At 33.7% G+C, this 16,113-nt stretch overlaps 1 protein-coding gene across 1 annotated transcript in view; it reads left to right on the top strand.

Moving 5' to 3' along the window:
- The window catches only part of ASB3 (ankyrin repeat and SOCS box containing 3), a 79,844-nt gene that overhangs the window by 51,019 nt on the left and 12,712 nt on the right, over positions 1-16,113 (top strand). The window contains exons 6-7 of the mRNA XM_044660661.1: positions 2,360-2,557; positions 10,559-10,816. Of these exons, the coding sequence (XP_044516596.1) occupies positions 2,360-2,557; positions 10,559-10,816 (456 nt within the window). The remainder of the gene's footprint in view (positions 1-2,359; positions 2,558-10,558; positions 10,817-16,113) is intronic.

Here is a 16,113-nt window from a genome sequence, read left to right as displayed (position 1 = left end):
AATTTAGTTTTCATTTCCAAATTCTTTCCTTCTCTCCCTCACTCATTGAGAAGAAAAGAAAAACAAAACTCATTACAAATTTGTATTGTCTTGCAAAATATATTTTTACACTAGACATTATCCAAAAATATAAGAAAACAAAATATACTGTAATCTTCATTCTGAGTCCCATCAGCTTTCTATCTGGAAGTGGATAGCATATTTGATCACGATCAGATTTAGGAAGTCTTTCAAAGCTTATTACTTTTATAGTAGTGTTGTTATAGTATAAGTTATTCTCCTGGTTCTGCTCACTTTACATTGCATCAAGCCATGAAAGTCTTCTAAAGTTTTTCTGAAAGTATCTCCATCATTTCTTATAGCACAATAGTAATTCCCTCACATTCATATGTTTAGCCATTCCCTAATTGATAGATATGTTCTTAGTTTCCAATTCTTTGTCACCACAAAAAGAACTCATGTAACTATTTTTGTACATATGGGTCCTTTATCTCTTTCTTTGATCTCTTTGGGGTATAGATCTAGCTGCAGTATTACTGGGGCAAAGGATATGCACATTTTAATACCCTTTGTATATAGTTCCAAATTGCTTTCCAGATTGGTTGGTTCACACTTCTACCAACAGTGCATTAAAGAACCTGCTTTCTTCCAGCTCCCGAGGTCTGCCATTTTCTGTTTTTATCAATTTAGCCAATGTGATGTATGTCAGATAGAATCTCAGAATTGTTTTAAGTTTCATTTATGTAATGATTTAGAGCCTTTTTTCTTATAGCTATTGATAGTTTGGATTTCTTCCTCCAAAAACTGCTTGTTTATATCCCTTGATCATTTTTTCAAGTGGAGAGTGGCTCTTATTTTTATTAATTTGACCGCATTCCCTGTATATTTCTCATTATTCTTAATTTTCACTTGTTGGTTTATTCTAATGTGTCTTAAACACAGTTGTTTTTCTAACTCACTTTGAATCTTAAACTAGTATCAGAACTCTCCTGGCTTTGGTCATCAGTTCTTCTGATGGATTCTGATCTTATGAAATAATTTTTCTCTGAGATCTTATCTTTCACATCCTTTTTTAAAAATTCTCCTAGTGAATTTTAGGTTCTGCTAAATATTTCCTGTCAACATGGAAGAAATAAAGAGAAAGCCACATTTGTTTTTTTGCCTCTCTGGGGAGGTATTTTACTTACTGTATCTTAGCTGTTTTTTACTTCTCTCAGTTTAGTTGTAATTTTTTAATTTCCATAAATGGTAGGGTGTAGTAGAAAAGCATTAGACAAAAAAAACAAGATACTGCATTTTAATACCAGCTCTGTCTCCTTGATCCAATCCTTTAATTTTTCCCTAGCTCATTTCCTTGTAATCTCTAAACTTTTTTTCCCCAATCCTAATATCCAGTGATTCTAAATTACTTAGTAAATCAACCTTTACTCATTTTTACTAATAACCACCTCAGGCACTGGCTTGTTTCTAAACTGCCCCAGAACTTAAAGGGAATCTATCCCTTGCACAGAATGGAACAATTTGTATAGTAAAAGTGGGCAGAAATTTTGAATTGAGAATTTATTTCATCAGTAATTCTTTTTTCCCCGATGAAAATAAAAACTGTTCTTTATTATCAATCATTAAAAAATATTAATTAAAATATATTACTTCATACCTGTAAGAGGAAAGATTTTTAAATTTAATAGCATGTTAACAATTAGCTATTGTAGTGATATTTTATTTCCTTGAATTTTGATCAGAGGTTTGACTCAAAATTTATTTTTAATTTTTGAACAGATGTTAATGAAGAAAAACTAAAAATACTGCCATCAAAAGTAAATTATGGGGGCAGTTGGGTAGCTCAGTGGAGTGAGAGTCAGGCCTAGAGACAGGAGGTCCTAGGTTCAAACCCGGCCTCAGCCACTTCCCAGCTGTGTGACCCTGGGCAAGTCACTTGACCCCCATTGCCCACCCTTACCAATCTTCCACCCATGAGACAATACACCGAAGTACAAGGGTTTAAAAAAAAAAAAGTAAATTATGGTTAATTAGATTTGACTTGAGATATACTTATAGTCCTTTGTGTAAAATAGATCTTAGGTATACTTTTTGAGTAAATGGATATATTTTATCATAAAGTAGAACTATAGACCATTAGAGCAGAAAGGGAATCTAAAAGATTATCTGGCAATTTTACAGTTGAAGAAACTGTAAGAAGAACCAAAGACAAGTGATTTATCCAATATTACATGACTACTCGGTAACAGAGTTTAATATGTATATAGAGTAATGAAGGATGATGCTAGTGGTAATGTGTTAGAAAAAAGCTCATTTCCCCAATTTTTGCTAAAATGTTTATGAATTCATGTATTTGCAGAATCTTGGACTTGCTAATACCAATTACTGATAGAATTTGTGACACTGGCCCAGACAAAGTGAGCCCTGTATACTCAGCAGTGTTTGAAGGTCATGAAGATTGCCTAGAAATGTTACTTAAAAATGGCTACAGTCCAGATGCTCAACCAGGACTAGTCTTTGGATGCAGTTCTCCCATGTGCATGGTTTTCCAAAGGGAGTAAGTGTATTTGATGCCTTTTCCCTTATTTTTCCATACTAAGTTCTATTCCAAATGATTTTCTGGCTCTCATGATGACGTTTAATTTTGTTATTAATAACTAAATTGTAAAGTGCTCTTTAAAGCATTTCTCTTTACAGCTATAAAAATGATACAAGTAAGATAACATTTTCAATTCCTGCTTTAGATTTGGCCATATTTTTAATATAGCTTTACTATTAAACTTAAAAAATCTATTTTTATTATGTTAAAGAAGTGTTAGGTGCTTTTCATCTGATTTCCTTGCTTTTTAAAATATTACAGAAATTTAAATAGGATTTTTACCAACTAATTCAGAGGCAGTGACAGTGTGAGTTATATCTATCAATATTTACTGTATTAGAAATTTTAAATGATGAATTTAAAATATTTATTTATTTAAAAATAACACTGATTAGTCCATTATATCAGTTAATCAACTAGCACTTATTAGGTGCCTACTGTGTACATGGACTATCCTAATGCTAGGGATACAAAGAAAGACAAAAAACAATTCCTGCTGTCAAGTAGCTCACAGTATAATGTGGGAGGCAATATGTAAGAAAGAAAATAAACTCAGGGTAAATTAAGGGTAGTCTCTGAGGAAGAGCACTAAGGAGGACTTAGAAAGACTTCTTACAGAAAGTAGGATTTTAGCTGAGATTTTGAAGGAAGCCAGGAGGTGAGGAGACAGAAAATCCCATCTATACAGAAGACATATGGAGTGAAAAATGTCCAAAGTTGGGTGATTGGGTGTTGTGTGTGAGGGAGAGCAAGGAGGTCAGGGTCACTTGCTCAGAGTATGTGAGTAGTTGTAAAGATCAAAAGACTGGAAAGATAGGAATGGAGGATATAAAGGGTTTTAAAGATCAAACAGAGGATTTATAATTGATCTTAGAGGTAATAGGGAGCCACTGGAGTTTATTGAATGGTGGGGGTAATATATGGCCAGACTTGCTTTTTTAAGAGGATGTTAATATAAATAACTTTTCATGAAGAATAACTTCTTTACAAAACAAAAGAATTAGAAGAATAGCAGTTTTTTTACATTTTTTTCCAATCTCTTTAATATCCAGCTTAGTGGAAGACAACTGGATTCTTATATCCACTTCTGCATTCAATCTATTGTGATATGTTTTTTGAATAAAGTATTGAAAAAAACCTAACTCAGTCATAGTTGGAAAAGGGAAGGGTATTTTAGTCACCTTTTCAGATAGTTGTGGATATTCTTCTTTGATATGACACTAAAACTTGACTAATACTAGTTTCTTAAAGGTTAGTTGCAATGTATTGAGCTTTTCATTCTCTGTTACATTAAAATCCATTGTTCTGTTTTGCCATGCATGACTTTGTAGCATCATACATCATCATTTGGAAGATAGTGATTTACAGAGCTATGTAGATTTTCCAAATATTGACACATTTTATTTTATAATATCAATAAATCAGATTCACTAATATCTTCACCTATCTTAACAAAAAAAGTCTTTAATTATTGGGAAGCTATTAAGCTCATGGTGGAGAAATATGTTTTTCAAAATTCTAGTTTTATCTTAAGTGCTCAAATTTTATTATTGTTAACACTATCTTTTGTTCTCCTTTAACTCATTGTGTTCATTTTCAAGAAAATACCTGAAAAATATGTCTGAATAACAAGTTTGTCAATCATTTTTTTAAGTTAATATAGTGTTCGTGTAAAGAGTGGCTAGTTTTAATTCACAACCTAATTAGTGAGGTGCTTCCCCTGAACACACTCAGAACTTAGGAGGTAGCAGAAGTGCTTTAGGTAAATTTTCTCTTTAGCTATACAGAATATTAAAAAGACATTTATTCAGGTTTAAGATTTAATAAATTAATAATCTTTATTATTTCATTAAACACTTGACCTTAACAATGTTTCACTTAAAAATGGCTTTTTAAAAAACTCTTAAGAACATTCAGTGAGGAATACATTAACCACATCTTTTTTTTAAAACCCTTCTGTCTTAGAAACTATACTGTGTATTGGCTCCAAGGCAGAAGAGTGGTAAAGGCTAGGCAATGAGGGTTAAGTGATTTGCCCAGAGTCACATAGCTAGAATGTTTCTGAGGCTAGATTTGAACCTAGGACTTCCCATCTCTCTAGGGTTGGCTCTCAATCCACTGAACTACCTAGCTGCCCCCACATTAACTGCTCTTTATAGTTTTGTGCCACTGCTTCTGATTTGTGCACCAGCAGTTTTACCCACCATTGGCTTTGCATCATCAGTGCAAATGTGAGCACAGTTGTTCAGGATTAACCAGGAATTTAAAAATTTTTTTCGACTACTTTGAATATTTTAGCATTACTTGTGTTTATTATCAAGCATTCATATAAAAGATCAATTAGTGCTAATACCTGATGAATATAAGTAACACAGCATGCCCAACCATGCCTGTCGATTCATCCATTATTAAGGCAAATGTTCAATTCTGTAGATAAGATATTAACAGTCTTAATGCTTGCAGCCGAATTTTAAATTCTCAGATATTATATTGACACTGGAAAACTCCCCAGTATACTTGTGAGAGAATGAAAGCAAAAAAATGCAAATAACATCAAAGTATTATTATAAAAAATAGATTTGACTTCAAAGACCTTCTGAAAGAAGATCTCAGGAATTCCCAGGAAGCTGTATGTAGTTTTTAAAAGTCTAGGTTATTTCGTGAGTTTTTTTTTTTCATCCCTCCCATGTCTTTAGCCAACTACCCTTTTTGACTCTTTCATTGGAATTGATGTTCTTTATGTCTTCAGAATTTCATTTCTGAGAGCTTTCCATCCTTTTTGGGCTGACTTCTCCTATAGAATCCTTGGATCTTACCTATCATTCCTGTGAATTTTCTGAAATATGTTCTCTCCAATCTAGATTATATGACTATTCCCAGGTTTGTGTTTTCTCTTTCACAGATTTGAATATGGAATGGTCAGCATCCCTTTAATGTTCCCATAATTTCCACTAGTTTCTCTTTGTGGATACTGAATATTTTCTCTTTTTTGGTTCTGACATCTTTCGAAGGATGATGTTGCCATTAAGGCAGCTAAATTATTGGCTATTCTGCTCTTGGCAGTTAGAGCTCCAGAATATGACTAGATGATTTAGAGTCCTCCACTAGTACTATATCATGCTTTTGTGCTAGCCTTGTAATTGATTTCTAAAACTATTTATTTCTGCCTCCACTAATCTTCATCCATACTTCTCTCTTATACTTACCCCCTAGAATTCCTGGATTTTCTCACATGACTATTACTATACGATGATTACCTTTCCCCTTACTCTCTACCATGCCTCACTATAGCTGGCCTATTTCTTTTGAATAACTAGTGTTCCAGGCAAATTGACCTACTTGGTGTTCTCTGTACATGACATACTATCTTCTACATGTGTGTTTTCCAGAAATTTTAACTGCTAGAATGCTTTTCCTTCTCTCTCTCTCTCTCTCTCTCTCTCTCTCTCTCTCTCTCTCTCTCTCTTTTTTGCTTTTTGCAGGCTCTCTCTCACTGCAAGGTTGAGCCTAATTGCCACTTCCTCTGAGAGACCTTTCATGATTCATCTGTTTAGTTCTTCCCTCATTCTTGTTTGTTGTATCTTCCCAATAAAATATAAGGTCCTACAGGACAGAGATTATTTTGTTTTTATCTTTGTGTTCCCAGTGTTTAACAAATACTTGTTGAATTAAATTTTTGACAATTCCAGGTATGAATTTCAGTGATATGTATGAGGTAAGGTTTGCCTCCTTGAGTTAGAATCTCTATTTTTAATAATAATAATAGCTAGTATTTACCTGGTTCCTACTATGTACCAGTTACTACATAAGCACTTTACAAATATCATCTCATTTGATTCTCTAGTTTTCTCCCCTTATTAAACTTAGCCATATAAATAGTTTAATTTGCCTAGGATTAATATTCTGAAAGATCTTACCTTAGTATCCCAATGAAATTAGGAGCATCTGAAGCAGTGACATTAAGCTTTTTTTTTTTTAATACTTTGAAACATAAAGAGAAATAGTATCTTCCCCACTAATGTACAAGTCGGTAGCCAAAGTGATTAATGTTATTCCAGTCAAACATTAACAGATATAATGACATAATGGCAATTTCTTAAGTGAACAGATGAGCAAACTCAATTGATAGAATTAAAAAAAAATGAATTCTGCAGCTGGAGTTGGTAAAGAAGGAAATTAAAACTTTTCCATATTTATTTGAATGTTGTTCTACTTTAAAAATTTTTTTATTTAAAAATTCTCTTTTTTACTTTCTAAAACTTAATTCTTTAAAATTATTTTGAAATTAAATTTTTTTTTCTATTTTTCTTTGTTTTTTTTAAACCCTTACCTCCTATCTAAGAATTAATATCAGGTATTGGTTCTAAGGCAGAAGAGTGGTAAGGACTATACAATGGGGATTAAATGACTTATACAGGATCACACAGCTAGGAAGTGCCTGAGGCCAAATTTGAACCCAGCACTTCCTATCTCTAGACCTGGTTCTCAATCCACTGAACCACCTAGCTAACGTCCTTTTCTTATTTTTTAATATACACATAAGTAATTGAGAAGCACTTCTAAGAGATTTGGTAGTGAGAGATCAAATGTCATATGTGAGGAGTAGCTGAATGTTATTCAAGTAATTTTTAATGTATTTTATTGAATGATAATATTATGCATTTCAGCAACATTTTAGTATATGGCTGGTTAGAACCCTTCATTCAGTTCATTTCAGAAAGCTTTTATTAAGTGCTAATTATGTGCAAAGCACTGTGTTAGGCCTTGGGAATTCAAGAACAAAATCAAAACAATAATTTTTACAATAAAATGCTAAAGATAATGGAGAGGAAAGACCTCACTGTATGGATTCATGCCACATGCTATCAGAGGACCTGGGTTCCTATGTTATCTTTGCCACAGATAAGATATTCCTCTTCACCTGGCTGGACTTGAGTTTTCTCATCTATAAAAGTGAGGGTTTTAACTACAGAAGGGAATAATAATCTATATAAAACCTACTATGTGCCAAGCACTGTACTAACAACTTTACAATTCTTATCTCATTTGATTTTCACAACAACCCTGGAAGGTATGTGGTATTACTAATAAGCATCCGAGGGCAGATACTCCAAGCCCAGCTCTCTATCCACAGAACCAGCTAGCTGATTAGCTGATTCTAAGATCTTTTTAGTTCTGTTTTGTGATTCATCTAAATTCATCTAAAATGACCTATTTGCCCTTTTTCAAAAAAAATTCTCATTTTTTTTTGTTAAATAGAATTTATGTGTTTTCCCCCCAATCTCAATTCTTTTTCTCTATAGGAATTGTATCTTGGCCTCTCTATGAAATGGAAAATATAGGCATACATGGCAATAGATTATTCTGCGAGCAAGACCTATTCATTGTTCTTTTAAAAAGCCAAATCAAAACCTAAAACTCTTTATCTTTTTAGTTACACTTTAACTTTACTTAGGATCTAATCCTACCTATTCTCTGAACAGCTTATATTATTTTGCTCTTTTTTAGTGAGTTCATTTCATTCTCTTTATATTCATACTTCATTTTTGTGCTCTGTCTCAGCTTCACATCATTTGGATGTTTTGTTGAGATTTTTAATAATTATCCATTTCTATCTATATCTTATATTGGTTGAAAAAATAATAAAATTACAATTTAGATGATAATTATTCTCTACTTTATGATGGGGTATGTATGGGTAATAATTCATGTTATACAAAAACAACAGAATCTAAATCATATCAGGAGTCTGCATCTGATGGCTAAACTCTTATTGTTTCTGGTATTGGCTTACTTTCCTTACTATCTGCCTATTTAATGCTTGGGTTTTTAAATTTTATTTTTGGTGGAGAAAAAAGTGACTGAGTACAAGGTGATATAACCATGAAATAGTACAGAAATTATTATACTCTTTCCACAGAAGAATAAACAAATTCTGAGTTTACGTGGTTTGTCCATTGTTGTTATTATTATTATTTTTTTAAAAACTCTTACTATCTGTCTTAGAATTGATACTAAGTATTGGTTCCAAGATAGGAAATGGTAAGGCCAGGTAAGTGGGGCTAAATGACTCAACCAGAATCACACAATTAGGAAGTGTCTGAGGCCAGATTTGAATCTTGGATCTCCCATCTCTAGACCTGACTCTATCCACTGAGCTTCCTAGCTGTCCCAGTTTGCCCATTATTATCAAAGTATTTCACTTAGGGTTAATTAGAAAAGTTAATTCTATATTTATAATTCTAATATTGGCTTTGTAACCCTGGCCACTCCCCTTAATTGATTAGTATCCCAGCCAAATCAATTGAGACCATTAGTTGAAAAGAAGGTACCAGTCTTCATTGGTAGAGGACATTTCTGAGCAGACATTCCCCATACTGATTAAATCATAGGTCCAGTTAGAAAACAATTTGCCTTGTATTTCTCTTTTGACTGTTTTTGCCAGTATGACTATTTCATGAATTAATCAGCTTTTATAACACTTAAAAGATATTCATAGTAGTTCATATAGTCATTGCTATATTTCTGATATTATAGGGAGTTGAACATGCATGTATATTCTTATCACAGCTTTAGAGAGGATTTTAGCCTTTTAGCTTTGCCAGCAGAATCTTAGTCCTAGGTAGGGACTGTTCTGGACTTTAACACAGGTTGCTGATTTTATTTTGCTAAAGTGAAAATGACACTAGATGATCATTTAGATTAAATTTATTTCACTTCAGGTAGAAGAATGTTTTAAGAGGACCAAACAGTAAAGCTACTCTTATCTATCCCCTCCTGCAACCTAACCCTCTTCCTGTCAAGATATCCCTCTGACTATGCTTGTTATATAACTTGTTTCTGTGGTCAGAGTATATAGATAATTGTTAATGACTTGAGGCAAGAACTGATCTTTTTTGTGAATTGCACTTTGGCATATGTGCATCTGCTCAATAGCCAAAATGTGTCCTGCCAGGTCTCCTGTAACTTATTTATACATAAGCTTTCCAGTGAATAAATGACATGAATTTATCATACAGTTCAATTCTATATACCTATTGGCACATGTTCACAACATTGAGTAAGATAAGAACCTAGTTAATTGTATTCAGAATGGTTGATCTAGATAGGACAGTTAGCATAGGCATATGATAATAACTATTTAAGAACCACATCCTATTGCAGAATTCTTTAAATGGAAAACTATATGTAATTAAGCAAAGCCATATTATCATTTATTCATACTAAACCCACTGAATTTTAAAATGTTTCCCTTTAATAATTTCTCTGAGAATAATCAGTAGCTAATGGTTTGGACAGTGCTATTTAGTCTTTTAAATGAGGAAGAGCACAAATTGGAATTTTAGTGAATTAGGTATAAAAAATTTATATGAATTAGGTGGCTTTTTGAATATAATGATGGGGGAACATAACTGCTTAAAACACTGATTTAAAAACTGCATAAATAATTCTTAGAGTTATAATGTTTTATGTGAAAGAAGTTCAGGATTTTATATTTGCTTTACCCACTCCAAGATTTTATGTTTAAGAATTTAATTTTGCCAGCCAGCACTGTTTTCTTTTAAAGCATTTGAATATTAAAATTAATTTAAAATTCAGACTATAAATTTCCCTTTGTTTCCTGGTCTGAAAGAGTTTTCTGCTTGTTTCCCATTTTGAAAACTTCAAAAATAAGGAGAAGTTGCCCAGGATGGTGGAAAGGGGAACTAAAGCTTTTAAAATTTCCTAGTATAGGCCAATTGACCATTAGAGTTTAGGAATTGAATATATTATTTAAAAATTAATGAGAAGATTTTTAAAAAGCAACTTTTTTATATTAAATGGAGGAACATGATCTTTATTGCAATGTAGTTAAAAGATTTAATTTGTTTTTATCAATAGTAATAACATTTTTAAAAATAAATTTTTCTAAGTGTCATCAATATTCTAATTAAACTATCTTCTTTTCTTTTAATGGAGTTCTGGACACTTCAGAATGGTGGATATTTTTCTGAAATACGGCGTCCAGCTAAACGAAATGCATTTGGCATACTGTCTGAAATATGAGAAGTTTTCAGTATTTCGGTACTTCTTGAAAAAAGGCTGCCCGTTGGGAACATGGAACCATTTGTCTGAGTTTATAAAGCATGCAGTTAAAGCACAAGCAAAATACAAGGAATGGCTACCATCTCTCCTGTTAGCAGGATTTGACCCAGTCAACCTACTCTGCAGTTATTGGTAAGGAATCCTACAGCAGGGACCTCCCAACCTTTTGTGTGGAGGAACTGAATTTTATTTCCTCAAAACCACAGGATCAATTAATGTTAGGGAAATACAATGAAAAAAATGACAGATGAATAACCAAAAGCCTCAGTGAAATAAATGCCCATGAAATTTTGGGGTAAATGGTCTGTCGTGGCAGCTTTAGGACATGAACTTCTCTGGAAATTACTTCAAGAGAGGGATATAATTTGTTCTACAATTAACCATTTGGAGATCCCTGCCTCACAGTAACACATATTTGTATTTAATAGAGGACAGAAACCATTTTCTGAAGTAGTTGATCACAGAAAAATATCATTATAAGCATCTGTTGTACTCTATTGCTTTCGGACTACTAAGATATTTAAGACTTTTTGGACTTAACCTAAATGACCTTTTGTGATTATGATTCTTTTCTCACTGTGAACTGCCTCTTGTCTATGTGCCTACTTTTAGCAACACACCCACTTGTTTTTTGTTTGTCCAGTTCAGGAATAGCATTCATAATATCTCGTGAGGGTAATGGTCTCCAGAAAATGTTCCTTGATCTAGACAGGGATTAGTCATTTGGAGGAGGTGTACAAATGGGTCTAGTATCTGCTTTTGGAGATGCTAGAACAAGGATGGAGGAAAGGTAGTTTTGGGGGAGAGGCAACCATCCAACCAATTAACCAATAAGCATTTATTATGCACCTGTTATGTTCCAGGTGCTGCTAAAAAGTAGGGATAGAAATAAAAAAAAAAGGCTATCCTCAAGGAGCTTACATTTTGTTGGAGGGAGATAACATATACACAAATAAACATGTATGAAAAAAGTAAGAGGAAATTTGTGTTAAAGGGAGCAGGAACAGCTGGGGGATTTAGGAAAAGTTTTGTGTAGGTATTGGTTGAGTAGGGTTTTGAAGGAAATAAGAATTCTAAGAAGTGAAGTTGAGGTGGGAGTATATTCCAGATATGAAGAATATCTAGTATAAATGCTCCAAGTAGAAACAGTCCACCTAGGAGGTAGACTATTATTATATGTGAAGAACAGAAAAAAGACCAGTTTGGTTGGATCTGAAAGTGAGGAGAAGAGAAGGGTAATAAGTATAATAAGGTTGGAAATGTAGGTTGGGGCCACTTTGTAAAAGGCTATAAACGTCAAAGAACTGTTCGTATTTGATCTTAGAGGCAATAAAGAGTTGCTAGAGTTTATTTCATCCAGTAGCATGGAGGTTGAATTAGAGAGGAGAGAAACTCGAGGCTGGGAGAAGATTTTCCTTTTCTCAACCCTCATTCTCCTTAATCTCTGCAGCCATTGATACTTGATCACTCTCTTCAACTTGATAGTCTCTTTTCTGTAGGTTTTTGGGATATCACTGCTCCCAGTTCTCCTCCTACCTTTTTGATTATTCCTACAAAGTCTTTTTTGTTGGATTCTTCTCCACATTTTGCCCTCCTTTTCTCCTTCTATATTCTCTTGGTGGTCTCATCAGCTCCCACGGATTTAATTATCATCTCTATGCTGCTGATTCTGAAATCTGCCTATGCAGTCCTAACCTTTCTGTTAACCTCTAGTTTTGCATCTCCAGCCGCTTTTTGGATATCTCAAAACACCTTTTCAGTAGTCATCTTAAACTCAAAGTGTCTAAAACAATTCAGTATCTCCCCATACTCCTAACTTCCCTATTGTCAAGGGTACCACCATCATCCCAGTCCTCCAATCTTACTACAGATGTGCCATCTTGGACTTCTCACTATTTTCACCCTGTATTCCATCTGTCAAGGTCTGATGATTTCATCTTTGTAACATCTGTTGAATATGCCTCTTTCATTCTTCTGACACTGTCACCATTCTAGTGCATTATTAAAATAACCTGCTGGTGGGTGTGCCTTTGTCAAATCCCTCCCTACTCTAGTCCATCTTCCATTCAGCCACTTAAGTGATTTCCTAAAGTACAGGTCACCTATGGCTGCCACAAAATTCTCGCTTGGCATTCTGAACCCCTCATAGCCTAGCCCTCTTCTACTTGTCCAGCATCTTAAGACTTTACTCCTTATCACATATTCTTTAATTCAGTGATATTAACCTCCTTGCTGTTTCCCAAACAAGACACTCCATCTCCTGGGTCAGGGAATTTTCTTTGGCTACCTCATATGTCTGGAATGTTCTCCCTCCTCATCTCTGTCTCCTGGCTTTCCTGTTTTCCTTTAAGTCCAAAATAAAATCTCATTTTCTATGAGAACTCTTTTCTATTCCCTCTTAATTCTAGTGCCTTTCTTCTGTGAATTATTTCCTGTTTACCCTGTATATAGCTTATTTGTACCTAAATGTTTTTTTCCTCTCCCATTAGATTGTGAGCTCCTTGAGGGCTGGAATTTATCTTTTTATATCTTTAGCTCTTAGCACAATGCCTGGTTTAATAAATATTTATTGACTAACTGATTATCACCTGTATTCTTATCACACTGTTTATGTCTGTAAGATATGGAACACTACAGTCTCTGAAGAATTAAAAATCTGCAGATTTTTAGAGAACAATTGAAAAACATAATAAATGTGAATGATCTGCAACACATTATAAATAGGGGATCACAAAGGAGAAGTAGAAAAAAGTTATCATCAAATGAATTGAGTGAAAAAGAAGGTAATGTTCTTTTCAGATGGAGTGAGCAAGGGATATATTTTAGGCTGTGTGCCCCATTGATATCAAGAGAAATTGAGAAAGACCCCTACTGGTTTGTGTGGATTCCCTTTGGTAAACTCATGGGAGTAACCAGAATCACACAGGATGGGTAGGCATGGATAGATTTCAGTCTTTATTATTGGAAGGAATCTCTACATTTTGTGATATTGAGTTGCAAAAGTTAATTTAAAAATGAACTCCTGAATGACAGTGTTCATAAATTGAGAACTTTCTACTGTATCTTACCTAGAAAGACTGAAAAGTACAGACTGTATTAGCAAGGAGGTAGCATTGTTGTTTATAAATAGATTGATATGGAAATTTCAAAATCTCAGTGAAACCATAATTGCTTTTCTTTCAAGTTTAAAAATGTGTTTTGTACATTATAAGGCACTTGATACATACTGTATGTGTTCCTTTGAAGAAATTTCTTGACTATTCATTTTTTGCACTATAATAATGGTGATGATGATAACTAACATTTATCTACTGCTTTTAATGTTTTCCCTCATTTTATCTGCACAACAGCCCTGGGAGTTTTGTGCTATTATTTTCATGACCATTTTACAGATGAGGAAATAGGTTAAGAGTTTAAGTTACTTGCCTAAGGTCACACAATTAATGAGTATCTGAGGGTGGATTTGAATTAAAGTATTTCTGATTCCAGTTCCCATGTTCTCTATGCTGCCAGCTTGAAGATTACAGATTTTCGTATTATTTGCAATTTTTACTTTAGCACTGAAAATGCTTAACTCAATGAAAATTTAGTTTATTGATATTGTATACCATTTTATTATGAGTAAGCCTGATATAATAAATAGTTATAATTTGCTATATTTCATCAGATTTACATGTCGAGGGCAGAGTATAACTAAAATAAGACCATTCTATAAAAATCCCAATGTTTCAAGTGGATTTTGAAAATGTCATGTAAATTACTAGTGTTTTTATTTTTTGCCCACCATTTGTTGGACATAGTTCTTTAAACACATACCTGCAAAAATAATTACCTGCCAAAATGTAATCTGGAAACTTGATACATTTTTTCAAACTTGATATATTTTTGCAATTCGACACAATACAACTTTCCCCCCTGGAATGTGATAGAAGAATAATAGAAAGTAAATGTCATATGTACATTTTGTTGATTAACTGTCATTGGTTTATGAGTATACAGCTGTTTTGTACAATGTAATGGTCAGTGTGGCATAGTAGTAATAAAATCTTTAGTGGCATTATCAACAATAGTAAATATATCATTCTATTAACTAAAGCTGTGTAAACAGATTTACCCCTTTTGTGTGTTGTTCAGATCACTGCATAAAAATGTTTCTGTGTTCAGTCACAGTTACACTTGAACTACATTAAAGCAGAAAAATGAAACTATTACAAAAGAAATAAAGCACCATTACTAAATAACCTTTGATACAGCCAAGAAATTTTGTTGGCCTTTACTATATTTTGTCTTTGCATTTTCTGATCACATATGATTTAACTGAGATAGCAGAAAGCTACAGAAAATTGAAATATTTTCCAAGTTATATGAAACAATACATTCTCCCCCCCGCCACTTTTTTTAACCCTTCCCTTCTATCTTGGAATCAATAATGTGTATGGGTTCTAAGGCAGAAGAGTGGTAAGGGCTAAGCAATGGGGGTTAAGTGACTTGCCTGGTTACATAGCTAGAAAGTGTCTGAGGTCAGATTCGAACCCAGGACCTCCTTTCTCTGGACCTGACTCTCAATCCTCTGGACCATCCAGTTGCCCCCAAAGCAATATATTCTTACTTAGATTTTGCCTTCAGTTCTTTTCTCTGTAGATCTATGTCTTGGAAAATTATGAGAAATAAATTTAATAATCCTCTACTTAACTATTTCACAGGCAGCATCTTTAACTTATAGAAATAATTTACCCTTGAAAGGACAAGTTTTAGCATATTTTAAAACTTGACTATAATTTTATCTCTTATTTACGTTAATTTTTCACTATGTTTCCAAAGCAAAGTAAAGGTTGAATTAGCCAGATAATTCAAGCAAAATCTTATTTTACCTCTAAGTGATGAGGGCCATTCATATATTGCTTCAAATATTTTGGTAACAAAAACGAATTTAATTGTGTCAGAAGTGGGAAAGGTTTATTGTGTTTAGGATATGGCTGGAAACCATATTGGACAGCCAGTTTCTATCCATAAGTGTGATAATAACAGTAATGATTCCATGGGACTTGGAGGGTTCAGCAGCAGCAGCAGGTCCCCCTGTGGGACCTTTTCAGTTTAACTTTTCTACCAGCTCCTTTTCTTCATTTTTCTTCTTCTGACTAGACATTCATCTTCCATTCCCACTCCTGATGGAGGGAACCCATAACCCTTAGTTGACTATGACTCTAAGGCTCTCCTACCCACCATCCTCTCACCCTTCCAACATGGCACCTTTTGGATTTGGATATGGAATAAGATGGAGGAATACCAAATTTTACCATCTGCTCTGCTGTTATACTCTTCTTGACCCTTGGGTATTGCAATTTGAATTGCTAATGCAACTTAAGGAACTGAAGATCTTAGCTGGAGCCTTTTTCATACTCAGCACTGCTTTGATGAGAGTGAATTGA

This window comes from Gracilinanus agilis, chromosome 2, assembly GCF_016433145.1.
Source record: "Gracilinanus agilis isolate LMUSP501 chromosome 2, AgileGrace, whole genome shotgun sequence".
In the NCBI taxonomy this organism is placed as follows: Eukaryota; Metazoa; Chordata; class Mammalia; order Didelphimorphia; family Didelphidae; genus Gracilinanus; species Gracilinanus agilis.
The sequence above is the reverse complement of the archived record's forward strand: the minus strand, read 5'-3'. Positions and strand labels throughout refer to the sequence as shown.